General features: G+C 43.4%; 1 protein-coding gene across 1 annotated transcript in view; it reads right to left on the minus strand.

The window, feature by feature from the left end:
- GALNT17 (polypeptide N-acetylgalactosaminyltransferase 17) overlaps window positions 1-22,904 on the minus strand; it is a 213,746-nt gene that overhangs the window by 136,982 nt on the left and 53,860 nt on the right. Inside the window, exon 2 of the mRNA XM_067309687.1 lies at window positions 19,450-19,633. Coding sequence (XP_067165788.1) covers window positions 19,450-19,633 — 184 coding nt within the window. The remainder of the gene's footprint in view (window positions 1-19,449; window positions 19,634-22,904) is intronic.

Consider the following 22,904-nt stretch of genomic DNA (forward strand, 5'->3'; position numbering starts at 1 on the left):
GTGCTGTTTTAAGATTAATAGGTGCTCAGAAATGAGCTTTGGTCTTAAACTGCACTTGCAAATTTTCTTCCCATTGGCTTTTGAATGAAACAAATACAAAATGACCCTTGGTTAAATAGTTATAATAAATGTTTTAGCTCTCTCTGCAGATTCTTCCAAATATATTTCTGTCTCCGAAATATCCCAGTGGAGCACTGCCATGGTGTCTTTGCACTTCACAGCCAATATAGTGCAAAAAAGAAAAAAAAGCAAGCATCTCTCCAGGTGTCAGGACTAATTGTTCAAAGCAGGCTTTGTCTCTACAGCTGGGCATTTGCTTAAGCACATTTCTGCATATCAGAGCAGGACAGAGGCGGAAGAAGTTCCTAGTTCACCTGCCAGCCAGCTTCATCCTGGCAAGTAAAAGGTTCACGCAGCATAAACACACCAGACATCAAGACCAAGGACACACACAGAGCAGAATTAAGGTAGATGTACAAGGAAGCACTCTTTCAGGTAGTCCACAGCTCTTCAAGGAGCAAACATAGCTCCCAATGAGACACAGACATTGCTTTAATGCAACTTCATCTTAACCAGAAGCCTGACCTTAATATAGTACTTGCAAAAAGCAAACAGGCGAGCATATAAAGGACCATTAAGTTCCACGGCAAAACAGAATAAGGCACCTCTTAACTCCTTCAAAGAGCTGCCCTTGCGTAGGAGCTACTTGCGTTTTGGTGGGCTGCAGAGCTTGTTCCTCTTTTCTCAGTTCAGGGAAATAAGGATGGAAACACCACGTTCATTCACACAATCACAAGCACATACACCCGGGGGGAGTCTTTAACTACTGTAAACAATTTAATCCGACTCTCCGGCTTTCCGGCGAATAGATACGTTGAGGGAAGAAGGAGCAAAAGCGAGCGAGCCTTCCCCGCTCTCAACAGATTAGACATGGAACATTAGCAGCGTTTGCAGAGTTACAATGAGCCTTTGCCGAGTAAATCCTGCCCCGATAAGCAAAGAAAGGAGGAATGCAAGAACGACCTCCAGACATAGCTTCAAGCCCATTGACTAACCAACAATGACTCTATATTTAATTGTATTAGGCGTTTCTCAGGCAACAGCAAGCATCCTTCAGACTCTGCAACGAGACGAGGGAAACAAAGATTTGCACAGAAACAGAGTTCTGTGCGAATCTTCTTCGGTTAAACAAGTATGCTAGCTGGGGAAAAAAAAAAGTTGTATTTTTGTATTTCTCAGTTTAACTATTGCCCCCCCAAAACAATCCAAGCCCTCTCCAAAGGGAACATACTCTCCTGAATGCTGAATGGCATTTTGGAAGATCTTTCTTTAAAATGAACGAATGGTGGTGATGGGGTAAAATAACAACCGACCCTGAAATCCTGGTGCAAAAGTTAAAGTGACTCTGAGACTGAAAACCTGCTTTTCATGTTTGTCGATATCTGCTAAACTGAAGAAAAGGTGGTCACCAGAGGAAAAAAATATATACATACATATATTTTTATATATAATATAAATAATATATATAAATAATTTGCACAACCACCATATATACCATATATTTTTTGTTGTTGTTGTTTTGAACACTGCACATCTCTGCGTAGCCTTCCCTCCAGGCACACTTCTGGAGGTATAGAGAGCTCAGCTCCTGATCAAAGAGCTTTGGAGGAAAACCCAAACCAAGTCCTTTGAGGTTCACCTATCATTTGCATTCGCCCGGCATTACTCTTATCACGCTTCTCCTTTGCTGGAGTACTGTCAAATCAAGATACAGGAGAAAAACAGATAATTTGGGGGAAAGGGTAGGCACGTTGCAGCCCCGCGTTGTTAACCCGCACGACGCCATGACCCTCCGAGACTCGGCATACACACGGTGCTCTCGGGTGACTTCTTCTGCAAATGCCACAGCTGCTCGTCCTGGCCAAGCAACCATATCAACAAATACACCTTCATCCCAGAAAACACCTTTTGTTCCCTCCTGAGGCCAAAGGGGGGGGGGGGGGGGAAGGCAAAGAAAACCACAATGCTCAAGCTGGGACGTAATGAGAAGGGCCAGCAGAGGACTTGTTAAAAACAGCAGGAATGACAACTGCAGGAGATAGGAAGGGGTTTTCTTTTCTTCCAAGCATTTCAAGCACAAAAGGGACCGATCCGGACTCGGTGTTTTAGCCTTGTGGCTCAGGCTGAAGCACAGAAGCCAGCTGTTTTCCTCCTAAAAAAAACATTTGAGGAATTTGAGACAGCAGTTAAGAAATAGAGGATCTGCCATCTCCTGCCAGGTCAGCTGGTGAGGACCCATGTCCTGTCCAAGCTCCTGGCTCCTCCCGGCTGCCAGCGAGCAGAATGGAGAGTCCGCATGACAACCTGTCGCAGGCTTTGGTTTACGGGAGGGGATTCCCATCTGCCTGTACCCTAAAGCACAACAAAAAACCCTCTTCAACTCGAAGGGACTGCATTTTCTCCTAGCAGCGAAAGCTGGGAAGATGCACGGCACGAAGTATCTCCTTCCTTCAGCCTGCTCCAAGTTAATTGAGAGGAATGACGCCAAGGGCTGGTGACAAGCGCGAATCCCAGCAGGGACGACTGCGCGGGAGTTAGAGGCGAGTCCCAAGGACTTCCAGCAACGCTTGGGCTAGCACACCATCTGCGAGACCACATCTTCCCCCTGCATCCGTAGTAGTCTCCTTCAGGCAAATTGGCTGATTTCCAGAGGGTACCCTTAAAATTCAGATCCCGGTCCAAAATCCTTCCAAGTTTTGGATTCACATCTTTCACATCTAGCTAATTATCCAAATGAGACCCAACCCTGAAGGATATATTAAGGTCTGAAGTATCACACGCACAAAGGTAGCCAGAACTTCAGTTCTGGCACAGCTGCAGTCCTCAGCCCAGACTGTGGGTTTGCCTCTTTGGGGATTAGCAATTAATGAGAGAAACGTGATATTCAAGTATGTTCTCGAGGGAAACTGAGTGTAACCAGCTAAAGGAGTACAAAAAGCTCTAGGAATAAACCCGTTCTTCTGAGATCTTGGCCAAGCTTTTTAGATCCTGAATTATCGGGGGGGGGGGGGGGAATCCATTTCTTACATGAACTAGAAATCTTTTGCAGCTCCTCGTGTTTTCTAGTAGGGGAATCTTGGGTTTTATTTCTAATGCTCAGCTCCAGCTATTCGTGGTCTGCCCAGGAGCCCATCTCAGTCCAGCGAAACTGGACGATTTCCAAGGGAATCCTGCATGCATTTTGAAAACTTTTAAACTTCATTCAAATGTTAAGCAATGGAGAAACCAACACAATGGACTCCCGCTTGGGTCCCCAATTAGTTACCCACAAAGAGCAGCGCCTCTTTTCAACGTAAATTTGCCTACTTTCAGTTTTCCCTCATTTCTAAAGAGGTTTCAGAAATTTCTTCCCCACCTTGCATCGGGTGCTACTTAGCACCTTTTGGAACTCACTGCAGACCCAAGATAGAAGCACTATGCTAATGCGGGGCCTCTTGCATCTCAAAGTCCTTCGAACCGGGGAAAATTCAAACACCCTCAAGTTGGTCCCCTCTTTGCTACATTAAAAAATAAAAAAACGCATTCAATTGGTAAAGCACGTGACACTGCCTGCTTGCCAACACTTGTAAACTAATTAGTACAGGTCACGCAATGACATTTTCCCCGCTAAATCCCGCTCTTCTCAGTTAATGGAGTATGGCACCTGCTTGCAGGATTTATACCTGAATGCTGCGAATCAATGGCAAAAAGAAACATCGCCTTTCATATCCCTTAGAGTTTTGTCTCTCATTTAGATCAATGGGGACATCAGAGCAAGAGACACTTTTATGTCCTACTACATCACGGCTGACAAAGAGTAAAACTCTCAGGAAACAGGTGACGTTAGAGAAGCCCAAGTTTGCAATCAGGCAAACATACCAGGAAACACACGAAATAAGATAAATTTACAGGGGGAACATTTTCTACAGCTACTTCTTTGCAGTTACTGCTTTACATAAGAAACCATCCAGAAACAAATCAAAGATGAGATGGGCAGGTGGGGGAAGGGGAAATATGGCTGAGTTTATGCTGAACAGCTTGGCATCCATCAGGCCATATTAATCAAGTCAGCAAATTTCAGAACCAAAAAAATCAAGTTTTGCTACTGTACGTGTTTGTCTGCTGTAGGAGCCTGCCTTTGAATCCCCTGATCATTTGTTTTACGCTCACCCCAGAGCTGTAAATCTAGTCTTCTGCACAGCAGCCGAGATTAGGATGCTTATTGACTGTCTCAGTAATGGAAAGGGGAGATCATATCATTTACTGCTTCGCGATCCCACGGCAGAAAAATAACCCGGAATCACAGCAAGTACTCCTAAAGCATACAGAGACCACAAAACAGCAAGTAACATTTCAAAAACACTTCTCCTTGCCCACTAATTTAATGTGATCCACTTTATTACTCAATTAATACATATCAGTTGTCTTCTGGGATGCAAAGCTATTTCCATCTTGCAACAAGCGCCTGCAATCACACTGTCTGGTATCAGTCACACAACCAACAACCAAACTCAGATGGTTTTCTTCTCCTGATACTCTCCACTACTCCGACACAAACCCTTTATTAGTATTGGGCAGGCAGTGCAGCTTGTGAACAACCTGGAACAGGGACTGTTCCTCAGATCACAAAACAAAAGTGCTGCTAATACCAAGAGAACCAGTAAATACTAATCCCAGTTGCTGCATCAAAGATCGTATTCACCGTCAATTGCAGAAATTGTCTTCCACCTTCTGGGATATGCCTCCCTCGAGCCATCTCCTCTTGACAGCACATGCCTCTCTTTTCCACAGAAGCCCAAATCTATCCCCAAGACCTTCCCCCAAATTCAAGTATAAGGCTGCCTACCAAAATTTTAAGTGGAGATTAAAAAACATTAAGCAAAAAGTTTCACTTGTACAGCTGTTCTCATTTCTATTGAGAACGCAGAACTCCATGAACTTGAAAAACCTTGGTCATATGTGCTCTGGGTTTCAAATACTTCTAATGTTTAAGGGTATTACTTGGACCTAGCTTAAAAAAAACAGAAGACTTCAGTAACTGTCTGAAAGTGATCTATCAGCCTGATTTTCCTACTGATGCATTTCTAATGAATCATTTCTGATGACTACAAAGCATCGCGGACTATCCCATCTGGAGCCATCTGCAGTCATTTCTCCAACTGAGTGACTGGGGTGAAACAAAATGCAGAAGATGTCAACCAAGATACAGAGAAAGATGAAGTGGAAGACATATCAAGTGGTAAGCATGCATTAGAAAAACACCACTGAAGGAAACGGATCTGCTGCAGCAGATACAGAACCCTGCTGATGTTTTCAGATCGTGGTTTTCAGCAAGGCAGAGAAAAAGCTAACCTTATACACATTGTGGCTTAAAGACTAGGGTAAAACAGTCTTGCCATCTGTTTTGAGATACATTTTTGCATTGCATGGAATCGCACAGACAACTGCTCTGGTATAAGCTATTTTCCTCCAGGCCAGCGCTACCGCAGCGCTTCTGCTCCGATCTGCAGCATACGCAGAGGTTCTGCTTACAGATTCGATCGTCTGTCCTTCAGACAGCAAATGTCCCAAAGTAGTCTCACTTTCTTCATGACAACACTCTGGGACTGATGGCACTGTTTTCAAGATAGATAAACACAAGTGCCAAAAGGCAGCAAAGGCAAACCAAGCTGACCGCGGGTCAGGCTCAGGTACTGCTACTGCAGGCACCAGCGGAAGCCACCTTTTGAACCTGTGTTGATTCAGCAGTCCCAAACCACTCCCAACTCCACAATAAGAGCAGAGCTCATCCTAAACGGGGATAGCAGGCATGCACAGGAAGAGTTAGGAGAGTTATGGTGCAATGGGTTCACCACAAAACACAGCGGGGCACGCTGAACTCCATAAGACCATCCATGCACACTGCCAGGCAAGCCCTTACTACATGAACACAGCCTTAGATATGTGGTGGAGCTCATGTACACACCTTCCTGTCCCACACCACCACCACCACGACAGCAAGCAGAATACACAACATACTTACATGTAAAAAAGCATCTCTGTTTCATCTCCATTGATGTTGCAAGAAAATGAGCATGTTGAATTTGAAGATTTAAAATACGGTGCAAGCTTAAAACTCTCCACTTCCACCCCAGCAGGAACTGTCACTACTTGGCAGATGAAGAAGCGATGCAGAGTAACGCAAATGGCCAACAGAACAACAGTAGGCTGGGTTTTTTGCAGCCATGGGAACAAGTTAATTGGCCTGACTGTAATGGCTGGCACAGGTCATTGGGCAGGATCATACAAGATGATGCTCAGAAGAACACAGCATTACATTATATTGTTAAATTAGCCCACGCATCAATGGCCACAAGTGGGTGTCGAACTGGCTGTTTCTGCTGCCACAAGGCAGAGTCTCGGGAGCAGGAGTCAGGCGTTACAGCCTTGACATGCGCGCTCAGGTTGACTGATGACCAGTGTATCTACCTAACAGCTACATCTTCATTAGCTCTGACACTACACCATTACTCATCTTTGCAGAAATGCCCTTTCAGACTGTTCAGCACAACTCTCCTGCACTGCATGAAGGTGACAGAAAGCACGTCCCCTCTGCAGACGCTTTTTAGATACCTACAGAAGGAACCACCATGGAGAAGGGGGAACTTCCAAGGTCTACAGAATGTCCTATGTCTTTAGGGCTCTGTGTTGCTCCCATATCCTATAAATGGATTTTTGAGAGTTTGTGCCTTCCATAATTCTACCAGTATTTAAACTAAGATGTAAACTCCCTAAAGAGTCCAAACTTCTTCATTAAATAAGACCTCGGTGACAGGTTCTCAAAGACTTCCTCCTCTTCTAAGAATTAACTGGCTAGATTTTTTAATTCTGAGCACCCAGTAGTTTCCGAATCCATCTCTTGAAGTCTAGTTATTAATCATTCCTTTGCTGGTCATCATACAAAATAAATCCCGCTAACGTGCTTATCAGGAGCTTATCCTTTCCTGACATTTCATTCTTGTACAAGGCTTGAAGGCTGGAATATTTAAATAGGCAAATATTCTTTTGATTAGTAGAATAAATGAATCTTGTTACTTACTGTCCTTAAAAACATTGTTAGCCTAGTGAAAGTGCTCAAACACTTGGGCACAGCTTTTACAGGAATTTGTAGATTTTCTATAAAATGTGGTTGAGCAGCAGAGACAGTTCAACTTAATAAGCTCATACATTTTTAAATGCCTCTCCAACAACGATATATGGAATTGCAACATTAAAGCAAAGGGTGCATAAGAGACAATTTGGTGTAGAATTTCTGCACATTAAGTGGAATTCTCCCAGAAAGTACTATCATATAGACTACTGTCTTACTAAGCTCTTCTATAAAGTCAATGTGGCACAAACATGATAGTATCTTGCAAGTAGAAGAACTATCAGTATCTCTCTCAATGCCTAGGAAGCTCTGACCCTTTGGTTCCCATGCCTGTATTTTCACAGCATTTTCCAGACAGGAGGTACCAACCATTTTATCCCATTATAGAGGCAGGGCACCCGGACTCTGCTGGTGGAGCAGGGGCCCAAGAGCAGGTTAATGCACAGCACAGTCTATAGCCCCTGTCTCATCATACCCAGAGCCAGCCTTTGGGTGCCTATCACCAGGTACGTGCCTCTGGGTGCCTATCAAGGTAGCTCAAGCAATGACATCCACAGTCTCTGCTTCTAGGACAGAGCCCTTGGCCTGCTTGCTCGCTCATCAGCCCCACGATGACAACCTAAGGCATGACAAGCTAGGTGCAGATCAGGGTCTTTGCCCAGCATAGCCACGCAGCAAGGAGGTGAGCACGCCTCCCTTGGGGCCAAACCTGGATACAGTCACCCTGGAAGCCTGCAGCAGAGCAGGGGGCTCCGAGTCCAGCAAGAGCCTTGGGGAGAAGGAGGCTGCTCTTCTCTTAACTAAAGGCATCAATTATTCAAGCACCACAGGATGTCATTTAAAGTTAAAAATCATCATCATCATCATCCCTCTAGATGACAGAACACAGGAATTAAGTGGTAAACCCCAAGGCCACAGGAGGTCAGTGGTGGCTCAGGAACAAAACCCACAGGTCCTACTGCAATGGCTCTGCCAGTCTTTTGTCTCATCTGTAATCCCAGACAGAGGGCATCAGATGGGGAGAAAATTCAGGAGTTGTTTGTTTGTTTTTCAACGGTCATCTCAGAACAGAGCTGAATAACACTGAAATATTCGGGGGTAGGTGGAATTGCCTTTTCTCTCCCTCGATCGCAGAGGGACCTGGACTAAACTTATAGACGGGCACTTCCAATTAAGGGATCCCTTACCCCTCGTGTCAGAGGATCTCAAGTCACTGACTGCAGGGTGACACTTCCATGAGAGAGGCACAGAACAACTCAACAGGCTTTGAAAACAGCCGTCCATAGCATTTTTACGAAAAACAGACATCATCACGTCAAAGCAAGAAGCACCCTAACCTCCAACTGACTTCCGATAGGGCGAGCATCCTGAGCAATCAGGCTGCAATGCAAAATCTGTTCCCGACTTCACTGCCAAACTGCTGAACAGACCCGGTGGAGCTTCCACGAGGAAGGGCTGGCAGCCCGCCAGGCGACGCCGTCGAAGCAGGAGCAATGCTGACTCTGCTACAAAGAGGCAACCAAGACCTCCGCATTACAAGCGTGTAAGTGCTCAGAGAGCACTGGATGAAAGGTAGCAATGTAAAACTGTAAATTAACAGTGTATGTTATGACATCCTCTATTAGAGGCAACAGCTACTCATTAGATCTTGTAGAAGCAAGGCAGGATTGGCCTAATGAACCGACATCTCGTCTCAGGTAGATGTCAACACTCCCTTCGAGGTCAATGAAGAGACCCTGGCACTGCCAAAGAACAATTTATTCCATCCTTCTTATCCAAAGCATAAGAAAACTGCTGCCTGGTATAATAGACCAATACAACTATTTCGGGGTAGGTGGAATGGCCTTTTCTCTCCCTCGATCGCAGAGGGACCTGGACTGAACTTATAGACGGGCACTTGCGATTAAGGGATCCCTTACCCCTCGTGTCAGAGGATCTCAAGTCACTGACTGCAGGGTGACACATCCATCAGACAGCTTTACCAACCAGAAGTTCACACCTCTGCTCAGGTAGGCTGGTATAAAGCTGTCACAGCTGTGACCCTTACCTGCCAAATTTGAGATGAAATCCTTGGTGTATAACATTACCTAGGGAGCTTCTTATCAGGATAGATCTAATGGGAATTCAAGATTTTGACATACCCTATATATACTTTGGGCAGTGAATAAGAAAAGCCGCTAACACCAGTGCAGCCTGGAACACCAGGTGGAACAACACCATTGCTGTGATAGGTAGTATAAAAGTGATGAATATAAAAGAAAACTGATTTTAGAGATGACTTTTTTTCCTTCTTCCTTCTTCTGATAACAGATCCACTCTACTGACTGGCAAGATTAAGGGGTTTTTTTAAAACCTTTTCTGCTATCTACAGAAATCACGGTATACATTTACGGAAGCTCTGTCAAAATCAGATCGCCTGCAGCAGAGGGCTGTTGCGCAGCCCCGTCTGGCAAGCTTCTTCTTCTGCACTGGGGAAAGCAAACGGGGAGAGCTCGGCAACCTCAGCACCGGCACGCTGAAGCCCACCTCACTGCAACCCACCCACGCGATCTCACAGCGCAGGCAAATCACTAAAAGGATGATAACATAGCATTTGATACGAGATATGCGCTGCTTAGATTAAAAAAAAAAAAGTCAGAAGCAATATGAAAGGGATCAAAAATAAAGAACGGGGTTGATTTTGATATGCATTTCTGATCATATTTTGATTTTGGGTACTAGGTGAATGAATGCAGCTAACTGTCTAAGAACAGTGGGGAACTGTTCCCCCCCTTAACAGTGGGGAACATTGGGCATGGAGCAGTTAAGTACCATCCTGAAGACCACACAGCTACTTAGCAATAGAGTGCAAAAGAAATGACTTGCCTTGTCGGTTTTACTCTAGTTTTTTAGGCAACGAGTTTTTCCCGGTGCAATAAATACAGTAGATCAGCATACCACCACCAAAAAAAAAAAGAAAAAAGAAAAAAGAAAAAAGAAAAGAAAAACAAAACAAAACACCCTCCACTAGGTCAGAAGCCTCCCTGTATTTTACAGGTAAAGACCCACAGCACCGCTGCTATTCCGTGGTTAAATTCACTCCTCCATCAGTGTTACACTGTCACAGGCTGTTCTCTCCCCCCTGCCAAAGCAGAGGAGGATACAGAAGAGGAGAAGCTGGGAGACAAAGTAGTCTGAGCATGGAAGAGAGAGTTCATCCCATCTCACCCAAGTGCTAAACGGTAACAGCATCTACCTCCCTCCGAGGCAGGTTAGGGAGGAATTCAACCCAATACAGCCAGTCAAGCAAGAGCCAAATGGCCGAGGGGTGAAGCAAAGAAAAGTTCCGTAATTTTTGCTGAAGAGCAGGAGCTGGCACAGTGGGGAATTTCAGACGTGCCCCACGAGCTAGGTACCCAGCCGCTTCTTGCTTAGCCTATTCAATGCCTGTAGACATCCACATGACAAGAGACATGGCTATCTAGCATAGGCACTTTGGAAAGGTCTTTTACTATCACTTAAACCCGGAGAATATGATTTAAGGCTATAGATTTGCTGCTCCGGCAGCCAAGAGACTAACAGGAGCGCCCAAAGCCTGACATACTTGCAGGCAGTCCCTTTCTCACACTGCCACCCACAACAGCCCTCAAAGGAGATTAATATATACTGCAACCTCAGGTTGTAAATACAGAATGGCTTGCTATAGATTTATTTTTTAGGAAGCAATGGCTATGATGTACTTGATATGAGTAGACCCAGAAAAAAAGTATAAGCAGAAACCTGAAAAACACACCATGGGAAAAAATTAGGAGACTTCTTCCCCCACCATCAATACTGTTTGACTTTTACCCACTTCCCTTCATGAGCAAACACGCAAAAATCTTCTCCCATCCATACAAACACACTAATACACATCCAAGATTTGGATTAGTTATTCACTGATCCTTTTCTGGCCCAGCACATATTCTCTTTCCCCACAGGTAACCTGTACATACTTCGTATTGATGCAGCGGAAGACCTGGGAGGTAAATTTTTATATACTAGCAGCGCACTGATTGGATTGAATGATTTACTCACGCCCGGGCTGCAAAGCTTAGTGCCTGAAATACAATATGTTATAAATCACGTTACAGTCTCTGGCTGTCTGCACACATAGAGTGCGTACACATGCATACAGGCAGGTTCAAGCTTGCTCGAGGTTCCCTAATCCTGTCAAATATATTACTTCTCAGCTATTACTTACATACGCATTGCAATATCTGTACTGCTCTCTGTCTTTAAATCTCAGCGGAAAAGCAAAAATCTTGCTTTTTTTTTTTCTGAACGGGTGACAGGCAATGTCACAAACTAAAGCTATTGATTTCAAACAAGCTTCATTCATTTTTCCCCCCTCACAAAAATAAAGCCTCACCAGGAAATGAATTGATCCTCATTTGGCTTTTGTAAAGATTATGAACGGGCTTAAAAAGAAAGCAAATGTTCAGACTGCTATTCATAATGCTGCTTCCTAATCATGCTGCATTCATTGATTGCTTATTTTAGTTTGTATTTTGCTGATTCAGTTGCACATGTCTTCTTGCAAAGGGGGTTATCAATATTAAATCAATTATGTCTACGCTGTGAAGTACATGGAAAAGCAAACCATTTTCTTTCATGCAAGCATTCCTAAAGGGCCTAATACTGTCTGGAACAGTTAAATGCTTACACATTCAGAACACAGGATTCACATAAATTGTATTTCTGATGATTAACACATGCTAATGAAAAGACACATTAAAGCTCTAAAACTTTAAAAAACAAATTTCACGGGGAAATGTTTCAAAGGACCTACCTTATTTCCAGTGACTATTCTTCAGAAATATTACGGTCTACATTTTACAATTAGAGTATTTGAAACATGCATTAGAATTTAAATACATATGAATATGAAGGCATTTCTAAATGCACATTACTTAGTCAGCAAGTTCTAACAAGAAATGATCTACTGCGTAGCAAAAACAGAATGTGCAGAGCACGATTTATTTGTTCTTGCAATGAAGTTATTGGGTTCGGACAGGTATAAGGGACATAAAATGCCAGAGCCACTATGAGCATCTCCTCCACTTACCCACTTCTCCCCAGGCACACAAGCCATTTCACATGTACAAAGAGAAGGAGTCACCGGGAGATGGGAGTCTAGGATTTACTGGACAGCCACAGTTTGGGGACAGCAGGGAGGAGAAAGAGAGGGAAATTGTGTAATGAACTCTAGAATTAATTTAATGGATGGGTATTTGCCCGGTATCACCCCTGCACACACAAAACACACACGCTTTGTTTCCTTTGGAAGCCAAATTAAAAGAAACCTATCCAAGGCTTAATTTGCTCCATTTATTTTCATAAATGTAGTTTGGCCAGAAGTATTTATGGTAACACAGGTATTTCTTTCATAGCCGGAGTCGAAAAGAGCACAAAAAGCAAGTTGTTAAATTATACTAATCCTCTGCCAAAGCGTGCATTTAATGCTAATGTTTACATTAGTAAATGTTTTATAGTACACTTTATAGATATGTCTTCCCTGAAGCATCATGTTCCCAACTCGTAAGATTAGGAAATAATTCTTTAGTCAGAAACTACTTGGGGAAAATTGACAATTAGAGCTATCTGTTGTATTAAAAATTAAAAAATATATATATATATATATGCACTGCGTATATACATTTATGGTCACAGAGCTTTCCTGGCACCAGGCAGAGCCTGCACACAAACATGACAGTGTCTCCTCTTCAGATCTTAACTGCCTTGCTGACAGAGGAGAGGCCAAGCTGAGCTTCAGCTCTGCAGCTGGGTTTGCAGGACTAACGTCTGGAAAAGTAGCTTCCTCCTCCATGAATTTCAGACCAGACAGGGGACAGATTTGGCAAAACCTCACACATTACTTTGGAGAGCTTAAGGAACATTTGCAGCCTGGCAAAATAAAAAGGCCCAAAACCACGCAGAGAATGGACACACTGGGCAGGACCATGAGCGGGGACAGGAGAAGATACCCAACAACCTGTCTTGAAATAATAAAACTTATCTAGTTTTGGCAAGACCTGTTCTGAGGCATTTCTCCCTTATGCCAGAACTTTGCATTTGATACCTTCTGCTTGATTTCATCACTTGTTTTCCCAGAAAATCTTCCAAATATTGCAAAATATTGCTTTTACCAGGTTAAAGCCATGAAAAGGCATGGCCAGGGATTTTCCAAGCCATGCCAGATCAGACCACAAATATCTAGCAGGAGAGAAGATGCACAACTCGCTTCGACTGTTGTTAAAGATGAAAGCGTCTTTTATACTCTCCCATGCTATTCAAACAGGAATTCACATCTCAAACGCTGTGTTGGTTTTTCTCCTTCTTACACTGCCGTTTCCTCGCTAGTTTTTCCCATTGCTTATTTGAAGAAAATGTCTTTGTCCTGCCTCTCTTTTCCTTGCTATTGTTTGTAGGCAGTAGTTTAAAAAAGTCAGAAAAGGTAAAATGATGTCCTGTGCTTGGAACTCTTTTGACCTCCTTTGTCTGCAATAAATAGCAAGGTCTGCAAAGAAAGTCATGAGGCTCTATTTCCCAGATAATATCATCACTGTAATTCAAACGGAGTTCGGTTTTTTGTCTTTTAAGCACTATCCTTCTTCTCGGACTCATTTCATCAGGCCTGGCTAAATACCCTCGGGCAGGACATGACCAAGTAACTGGCACAATGTCACAAATGTGCAACGCTGGAAATGTTCCAGCTACTAAAAACCTTGAGGAAGACACCAATAAAGAGCTCCCTCACTTGCCACAATTATATTTGTGGACCTCAGCCACATTAACCAAACAGAATGTGCCCATTGGGGGAAATAAAGGCAAAAGGCACTTTGCTTCAAGTAGAGCTTGAAGGAGCTTGTACTCCTTCTATCTTGCTAGAGGGAAAAAGGCTGCACGAAGTAGCCCACAGGGCAGTCTCCTGTCCAAACCATGAGACTTGCCAAGAACGCATCTCATTTCAATATCTTGGTAATATCTTTGGCAAGAGACAAAACTGAGACCAAGACACATGGAAGACCAAGAAGTCCCACACAAGAGACTGCCTTAAAGGTCTTCTAGGCACACGCTCCTGGACAGCCCTGATGAATCCAAGACACATCTTCCTTCGCAGCTTTCCAAATATGTATTTAGTTTTGATTATAAAAACAAGATATGATTCAGTGGCCATGAAACATCCCAGTAACCAGAGTGGATGCTTAGACCCAAGGGTACCCGCATGGTGAGGGGCTAGGGGCTCTCCTGGAGGTGGAGCTAGAGCCCCAGAGGAGAAACACCTCTTGTTGCAGCATGCTCCTCAGCCCCAGCAACACATTCTCACACCCACTAAGCTCATGCTGAGAGCCCCCAAAATGGCATACAGAGGTCGCTTTGGAGAAAAAGAAAATCAAAAACAGATTTAGCTCCTTTTAAGCAAGTTGTTAAGGAACAACCTCAATCCAACGTGTTCCCGTACCTCAAACTCTTTCTTTTCCACTATATCCCAGCCAAAGAAAGACTTTCAGTCAAGAGCTATGCAAAAGTCTCTGGTAATAAAACCAGTTAAGGCCAGATGGTGCTAAAAAGCCCAATTACTCTCAGGCTCCCAAGGAAAGCAGCTATAGAAAATTAACGGGTGATTCAGTTAGGGAGACACTTGAGTGTAACAACTCTGACTCAAACCCCAAACACGCCACTGGGAAAAATTGAAAATAAGTCAGTGATACATCACTGGTTAATCTCCAGCAGTTGCTTGCAGGGGATGGTATAGCTCTGCCCAGGACATTGCTCAAAGGCCATGTGGACCCAACTTTTTTAAGCAGTCCCGTACTGCGGAAAAAGCAAAGCAGAACAATCTTGCCCAACCTTTCCCCCACCTCCAACATTTTTCCATGCTTTGCCCAATTCATATATATGAACCACAAGACAGGCAGTGGGAGTAGATAGGGTTTTCTAGAGTAGGAAGCCCTCAAAACCTTTGAGGAGCAAGTTGTGGAAACTGCCTGTTGCTAACATTTTTTCTTCCTCACTTCAGTATCTTCTGTTGACTTGCAGTTTACCTTCACAAAAGCAGCTGGTCAGAGCTTCCCAGCAGCAGGAATATGTCATCTTCACCTGATAATTCTATAGTCCTAACAATTGCAGGTATTATTTTTCTTAAATCTACTCCTTAATCCCATAAAATACCATTGAATCAGAGCTCGGTAGGATTCCAGAAAGGAATAGACCTTTAAGGAGACAACGAGAACTCCACATTTACATTAGATAGGGTAGAAGAGCGAGAACAGGGAAGAGAAAAATATACCAAATGTGCAGATTACTTCATAGTTTTCCTTAATATGATTTCTTCAGCCTTCCCCTGAAGCATCTGGGGATCATCAGCATTCGCTGTCAGACACAGGGTACTGGATGAGATGGACAGCCAGGCTCACCCAACACAGCAATTTTTCATTTTCCTGCTACATGTAGGAGGGGGTCCCCATTAAATCATACATCACAAAATAAGAAGAGAGGTGCATAAAATCGACTATCAAAGTGGAAAACGTTATCAGCCCCCTAGGATCCATTTAATCTGCATATAAGTGTGTTCCAATTTCAATAAAAGAAATAACATGCCTTCTTTTTCTCTCTCCCCAATACTGTCATCTTCTTTCACAGGCAAAGCAGAAGATGCTGTGTGAACTGATTAGCAATAAAACTCACAGTTGACCAGCCTTATCTGTCACCTTCAGTTTTTGCAAGAAAGCATATAAGAAGAGAATATCTCCAGCCTGTTCTTCAGGGATTTGTGTAGAAGAAGTTCTGCAGTCCACGGGCAGCACTTTGGGTACTTCTAGTCTAAAAGTATTAATTGTTTTCTCCTCTCAAAAGCTAGAAACCTAATCAAGCCAGACAGAAGCAAGTGCTGCACATGCCTATCTCACTGTTCAGTAGCATGGCTTGAATCAAGGCCCCTTGCACCAAAATACCAGTCCTCAACTATTTTAGCCAAAGGAGCACCTCTGCTGGCAATCAAAAGCAGTTATACTGTTATCTGAGACTTGCTGAAATTATCACACCAAACACAACCTTTTCTGCTCAGGAGGAAGCCAGAATCAGTATCACTAAGCTCAAAATTAAGGTCTTATAGGTGCAGCTACCTAGAACAAGCCCTTATGGTGTCAGTACCGCACGTGTATTTCATACACCCACGGGATCAGCAGGTCTCCTTCAGGACTCCGTCTAGTGTAAAGCCCCATATTGCTCAAGCACAGACATGAGGGTAGGCTCTCTCCCTCCCAGCCCAGACAAACAGCCTCAGCTTTTAAGAGAAGGGAAAAAACCAAAGTCTCTCAAATAAACTGTGTTTTATAACCAAAATGAAGATGACAACCCAAACCACCAAAGAGACATAGCACAGTCCCCCAAATCAAGACAAGCAAGGTACTCTACCCCCAGGAAAGACCTTACCTGCTCTAAAGAGCCTCCCTGTGTCCAACACCTCTTGAAAGGTTTTCTTCAGAGACACCTGCCTCTACCCTTCCTGTCCCCTCTGGGCAGGGCCTCAGAAACCCCTCAGCTGGGACTCATGATGCCTCCTCATTGCCAGCATCTGCCTGCAACATCACTCTGAGCTGAGACACCTGCTCCTCTGAATCCTTACAGATGCCAACTACAAGGAGCAGAGAGTCCAAATACAGAAGAATTACAAGACGTGCCAAACTCACCCTCTATTTTTTCCCTAAACTTCTGTTGCTCTCCTTTACTTTGGCCACTGTCACAAACAGGACTAAGAGGTCCGACACAGCATAGATCAGCATTCAGGGGAGCGACACGCATTCACGTTTAGAAAGAAAGTCAGAAGGAAAGAAAAGGAAAGCAGCACCCCAAAAGCAACCAAGTAGCAGGGGCAGTACCTGCCTAAAAACAGTCCGGGTCTGTTGGCATTTCAGACGTTGAACAGCCTTTCCTTGAATCAAATAAGCTTCACTGCTATATTTAAAATTAATACGTGCTTTGTAATGCTTATCAACTAGAGGGTTTTCAACCGTTTTTTCCCACTAATGCTGCAATTTCAAAACCATTTAGGCTAATTTCCTTTGACTTGAATCTATTTTAATCAGAGACCAGGATACTTGACTTAAATGGTTTGTATTAAACCCTTCATAAAATCAGCCATAAAATTGCATGCACAAAATAGAGAATGAATCTTGAAGTCAGGCGTAGAAAAAGCTGAAACTTTTCAAATTCTACAGCAAAATCAAGTCTTTATCATAACCAGACAAACTGCCTTCTTACAATACCAAGACAATTGATCCCTAAAAGAAGCAATAGCCAAAACACGCTACTGAAGTTCTTGCACAGATAAAATATGCTGTTATGCAACTGCAGTACCCCAAACTCTCTCCTCCAAAGTATTAGCCAAGCTCCAAAATTAGGTATATTTAATAAATTGCTGTCTTCTCTGTCCTCTCCTCCATCCTCCCATGAAATGACTGATATTTGCTCTAAAGAATAATACAATGCAACACTAAAAATGCCAGAATTAATCCTTAGCACCCCCCCCAAGATCTGAAAAAAAACTTTAATTAATTCTCAAATTAATTCTCACAAAGTAATGCTGGCTCTGCTAGAAGTCAGAGTTCTGGATAAAAAAATGGAAGTAAGAAGCTCAGATTCAGGTAACTGTTAGAGAAGGTCTCACTTCAAGGATTTTTCATTGTAGGGGGATTTGCATATCATACAGCCAAAGGTACAATTTGTACCTGCAATTCATTTTGTCCAGACAAACCGTACAAGCAAAATTGGAGGCTGGGCCTCCAGTTCCTTCGAAAACTCATCCAAATATTTTTGTTGTCAGTGGTTGGCAGACTTGGAAACTATGAGCGGCTGTTTGAAATTCATGCAGCATGCAGAGAAGGGGAGGAAAAAAAGCTCTCCATGCTCTCACTTCCTTAACAATTTGCCAGTATGCTGGAGCCATGTAGCTGCATTCCCTCGCTGCCTGATTTTCAATGGTCTGCAGATCCCAAGCAACAGCTTTGTCACCAGCCTAATGACACAGGCATTGGACATGTATCTTTCAGAATCTAAATCTTTTTCAGCTCACTTTTTTTATCAGATCTTTCACTCCAGTACTGGACAAATTGACACTTTCCTATTTCAAGGAACACTCTACTAGCCATATCTAAAATTAACTTTCGTAGAGATAAACTTACAGTACATCATTTCCCACACTCTTAGCAAAATGATTCGGCATCTCGTCTGTCTATTCTTCTCCAGTGCTTAGCTGGTAAATATAATCATCATCACAATCTTAAAAAGTCATCCTGGAAGAACAGGAGAGAAAGGGTATTGCCATCGGATCCATTAGGATCCCTTCAAAGGCTTTTGCACTGAGATGTCACTCCTCAGGAGTGTCACTCCTCAAGAGCGAACATTCCCACTAACGGCACAGCCAGGGCACTTCAGCATGCGTCAGTATTGCTTGATCACCCTGACCACAAGAGATGCTCTTTCTGATGGATATGGAGACCTCTCAGCAGTGGGACTACAGAGGAGGCTGGTGCTCTGCGGGTCCCACCAACACCAGGGCAGAAGGCACCATACCTACTTGGGACACGGCTCTTGGGCACCCTAGATCTCATGCTCATTACACAGCAAGATCACATATTCAACTTACAACACAGGCACGTGTTAATCCAGTCTCGGTTTTCTCTCTCATCTTAAGCTGAATAGTTTAAGTGGTCCTGCCCCCTCCCAGGTAGACCCCTCTGCACTGATTGAAGACTGACAGAAGATCACGAAACAGAGTCCTACAAGAAGGACTCTGCTAGGAGGAGTGTGAGGGGCAGCAGGAGAGACTGGAGATCCCTGGAAATCTTGCAGGGACACCAAAGAGCTGACAAGAGAGGAGAGAGACTCTTACTACAGAGTAGCAAACATCAAAGCCAACAGCTCAGTGAACACCACTTCGCTGACTAGAGAAGATGTAAGCTTCTGATCACATTACCACCACCAAAAATAATATATTGCCTTAGAAGAAAAAAAAAAAAAAGGCAGAGGAGTGGGAGTGGGAAGAAACTAGTTTTTTCCCCAATAAATTGTCTTTTAGAATCTCAGTCTCAGTTGAACTACATCGGTGGCTCATTACTGAACACTGCCCTGCGGATGACAAACAGGGAAGAGCAAACAGTATCAAACAAGAATACAAAAGCAGTCATCACTTCTGGCTCTCGGATGATAGCCAGGGCACTAGAACGTGTGCACTTCTTCACCGAGCAAGTGGTACTTACTTGGTTGGACGATAATCTGGGATGGAACGATCCAGTGAAATTTTCTCACTGAGGTAGGAGTTGTAGCCGTATTTCTCATGTGGTCCCTTAGCTTTTTCTTCCTCCTCAGGGGACAGGGTGGCTGGAAGCCCACCTTTGCCACGTCCACCATAGCCTTCAATGAGACCAAGTGACTTAGACAAACCTCGAGAGAAAGAAAGCCACCATCACTGTTAAGTTCACCACTTTTATTTCAAAGCTATCAAAGAAACAAAACCCATCTCACAAGCCAGTATGTTTTATTCCGGTTTTCTGAAAATGTTTCAACTTCTAGCTCTTTGGCCCAATGCAGGAAGGAAAACATTTCAAATTCTGAAATTCTTCGTGGCTCAGGCAATATATCCCCAATGAGCTCTGCCACCAGCATCCAACTGCTAACCTGTCGCTGGGATCTGGGCATTTATTTAGTTGTTAGGAAGGTTATTTAGGCCTCCTTCCCATTCTCAGAGAGGTAATTACATATAAGGTTAGATGTCCCCAGGAGAAGGATAGGCTGAACACAGAATAAGAATAAAATAGGGTTGCTTAACTGCCAAGTGAATGAATTTTTGCTCAGTATAAACAGTGAACAGCATACAAATATTACGGATTTAAAAACAATTTCCCCTCAAAGCTTTCTTATCTTTTAAAGTATAGCATTCCTAGACTTTTATCAAATGCAATTATTTATTTATATCTGCATAGCGAAAGGAAATAAGCAAAGTTCAAAATGAGCTGCACAAAGGGAGCTACATTGATGATTTGGTGGTGACTGGGGGAAACCAAGTTCACGCTCATGTTATTATTTATTACACAGAATACCTGGAATTTTAATATTTCTCATTGGTAGAGATTCATACCCTTCTTTCTGTCAGAAAACGAGAAATGTGATGATTTCGGTAATTTTTTTAATCAAGACACCAGGATATATTCCTCTTTGTTTTATGGCATTCTGAGTGCAGAACTGACTCTCGCCAGCACTAGTGTTTATGAAGGGACAACAACCTTGAGGTCAGGCACATGGCTTAATGATCCAAGAGCTCAGGCCTACTCCCAAATTTGCCTTGGATTTCTGTTGCCCTGGACAAAACACTCAGTCTGCCTACCTCCAAGACTTAGGTTTTAATACTTTTTTTCTTAAAAAGTAGTGTGAGGTAGTAAGAAAATCATCGATGAAAGTAAATCAGTTTGAAGCACTTGAATAGAAATTACTATTATCATTCCTCTGACATGGAATCTCTAAACTGTTAGAGAACTGCCGAGAGTTGATGGAGTCCCTCAGACTGCATGGGGATTGATTAGATTTAATCTGAGGACAGTAATAACAAATAGACCGTACGGTGACAAGGGGATGGATAGGATATCCAGGCTGCCTTTTTGCATCTCCAGGCTCAGCAACGGCTAGAGAAAGACATCAAGAAAGGTGTGAAAGGTGAAATTTCCTGACCTGGAAAGGGCCAGTGGATGGCTCTGCTAGCTTCCTAATCCCAAATGACTCAGAGGACAAGGTTCAACTTGCTTATGAAGGGAAGAGATACCAATTTCATTTTGTGGCAGCTTCCAGGGTTTCAGATACAGCTTCCAACAGAACTAAAGCTACATTTTTTAAAAAATACTTCCAAAAAGACAACTCTTCAGAAACAGCTATTTCTGGATTAAAACCACATCTTTTCTGTTCAGGAACAGTGCACCTACAAGATGCACAAAATTCCTCAGGGTACCCCTAGATCATGTCCTGGTTCTTGGTACACCAAGAAGGCAAAACCTCTTCCTCAGTTGATCTGCTGTGTTTTTTACCATTATAATGAATAAGTTGCAAGAGAAACTCAGTTTATGCTTTTAATTCTTTCTTCTTCCCCTTCCCCATGAAAAGTTTCTACCAAAAACTATATCTGTAACGGCAGTGAAATTGTCTTGCTACCTACCAGTGCTATTTCTTGGCCAGAAAGACTGTAACACGGAGTTATGAAATACTCCCAAGACATCTCGCATGCCAGTACTTCTATTACAGGTGTCTTCAGAATCTACCACTAGCTTTTAAAGTTTGATTTTGCTAGTTTTCATTCATTTCTGTTATAAATTTTTCACTCCCCAAAAACTTTTGCTATTGGTGCTGTGAAGCTATGCAGCTGTAAGAAGGCCTGAACAGAAGTGGGAACTTCCAAAGCTGGGTTAACACTGGCAGAGGCTCCGTGGATGATCTTAGAGCTCCCAGGCTCTTGGTGCTCAAGTACCTACCAGTGGGATGTCCAAACTGTTAACACCACAGTCTCTCTCACTCTGATTAAAATGGGTCTACAAAACACAGAGTCAGGTTATTATCAACTGATTCTAAGCATTTAACTGAGTCAACCAAGTTAGCACTTCTCCTAGAGCTCCTCACTTGAAGCCTATAGGGAAAGACTCATCCCTCCAAGGCTAATTCATCCACTACAAGATCTGATTCAATCTTCAGAGGTGCTTATCTCTGTCTTGACTAAGGTAACTAGGCTCCCACTTACAGTATTTCAGCAAGTATCTGAAATTAGATGGGATGAATCTGGCACACAGTGTCCAAAATACGAGCGCAAGCACAGGAACAAGCTATACCAGCACTGAACTGGTGTTAGCACCAGGGTAGGATGCCCAGAGCAGGGACACCCTTGCTAAGGAATTCAGCTGGCTGTGCATGAGTTGCAGGGCAGGTGTGCTCTACAGTGAAATCTTCAGTCCTCCTCCAGCACTGAGCCAGACGGTGGAGGTCTCCACCGCGGAGTGTGACACCACCCTCCCTCCTTGCCCATCTGGGCTTTCTTCCAGAAGAAACAGGGTACACGGGGAATGGCGCACGCTCAGTCTCTCTCCCCATGCTGCTGAGACACCACCAGAGCAAATGCACAGACCCACCTTGGGGGAAATGCCCCTGCTATCCCTGTGGAGAAGGCTCCACTGTAACTTCTAGGCCCTTGCAAAATGAAGCCTCACTGCTGATTGCAGAGGCACCAGTGAAATGCTAAAACATCATTTTATATTCAGCAGCTTTGACAAGCTTATAATGCCATAAACTTCTTTATTCCAAGACCATAGTCATGACAACACACACACACCAACATACATTTATATCTACTCACTAAATACATTTGCTGAAGTTTGTCTCTTGCATATGGACTTCTCACTGTTACATTCTCCTATGTTAGTCCTCCTACTACTATAAACCCTTCCCCAAGTAAGTACAAATAAATCCATGTCGACTCATTTAACCAAAGGAATCAATAAAGAAAGGTGATAGATTCATACACATTGGGCAAGGTACTTACAGTGTCACCACCATCTCTTTCAATGCCACCCTACTCACGAAGGCAAAAACAGGGCACAGGGGTGAAAATTCCCAGGTGGGATGTGACAAGGAGGATCTCTGCAGTTATCTCCATGCTGGTTAAACATTTCATCCTCCGGTT

This window comes from Apteryx mantelli, chromosome 22, assembly GCF_036417845.1.
Source record: "Apteryx mantelli isolate bAptMan1 chromosome 22, bAptMan1.hap1, whole genome shotgun sequence".
Classification (NCBI taxonomy): domain Eukaryota; kingdom Metazoa; phylum Chordata; class Aves; order Apterygiformes; family Apterygidae; genus Apteryx; species Apteryx mantelli.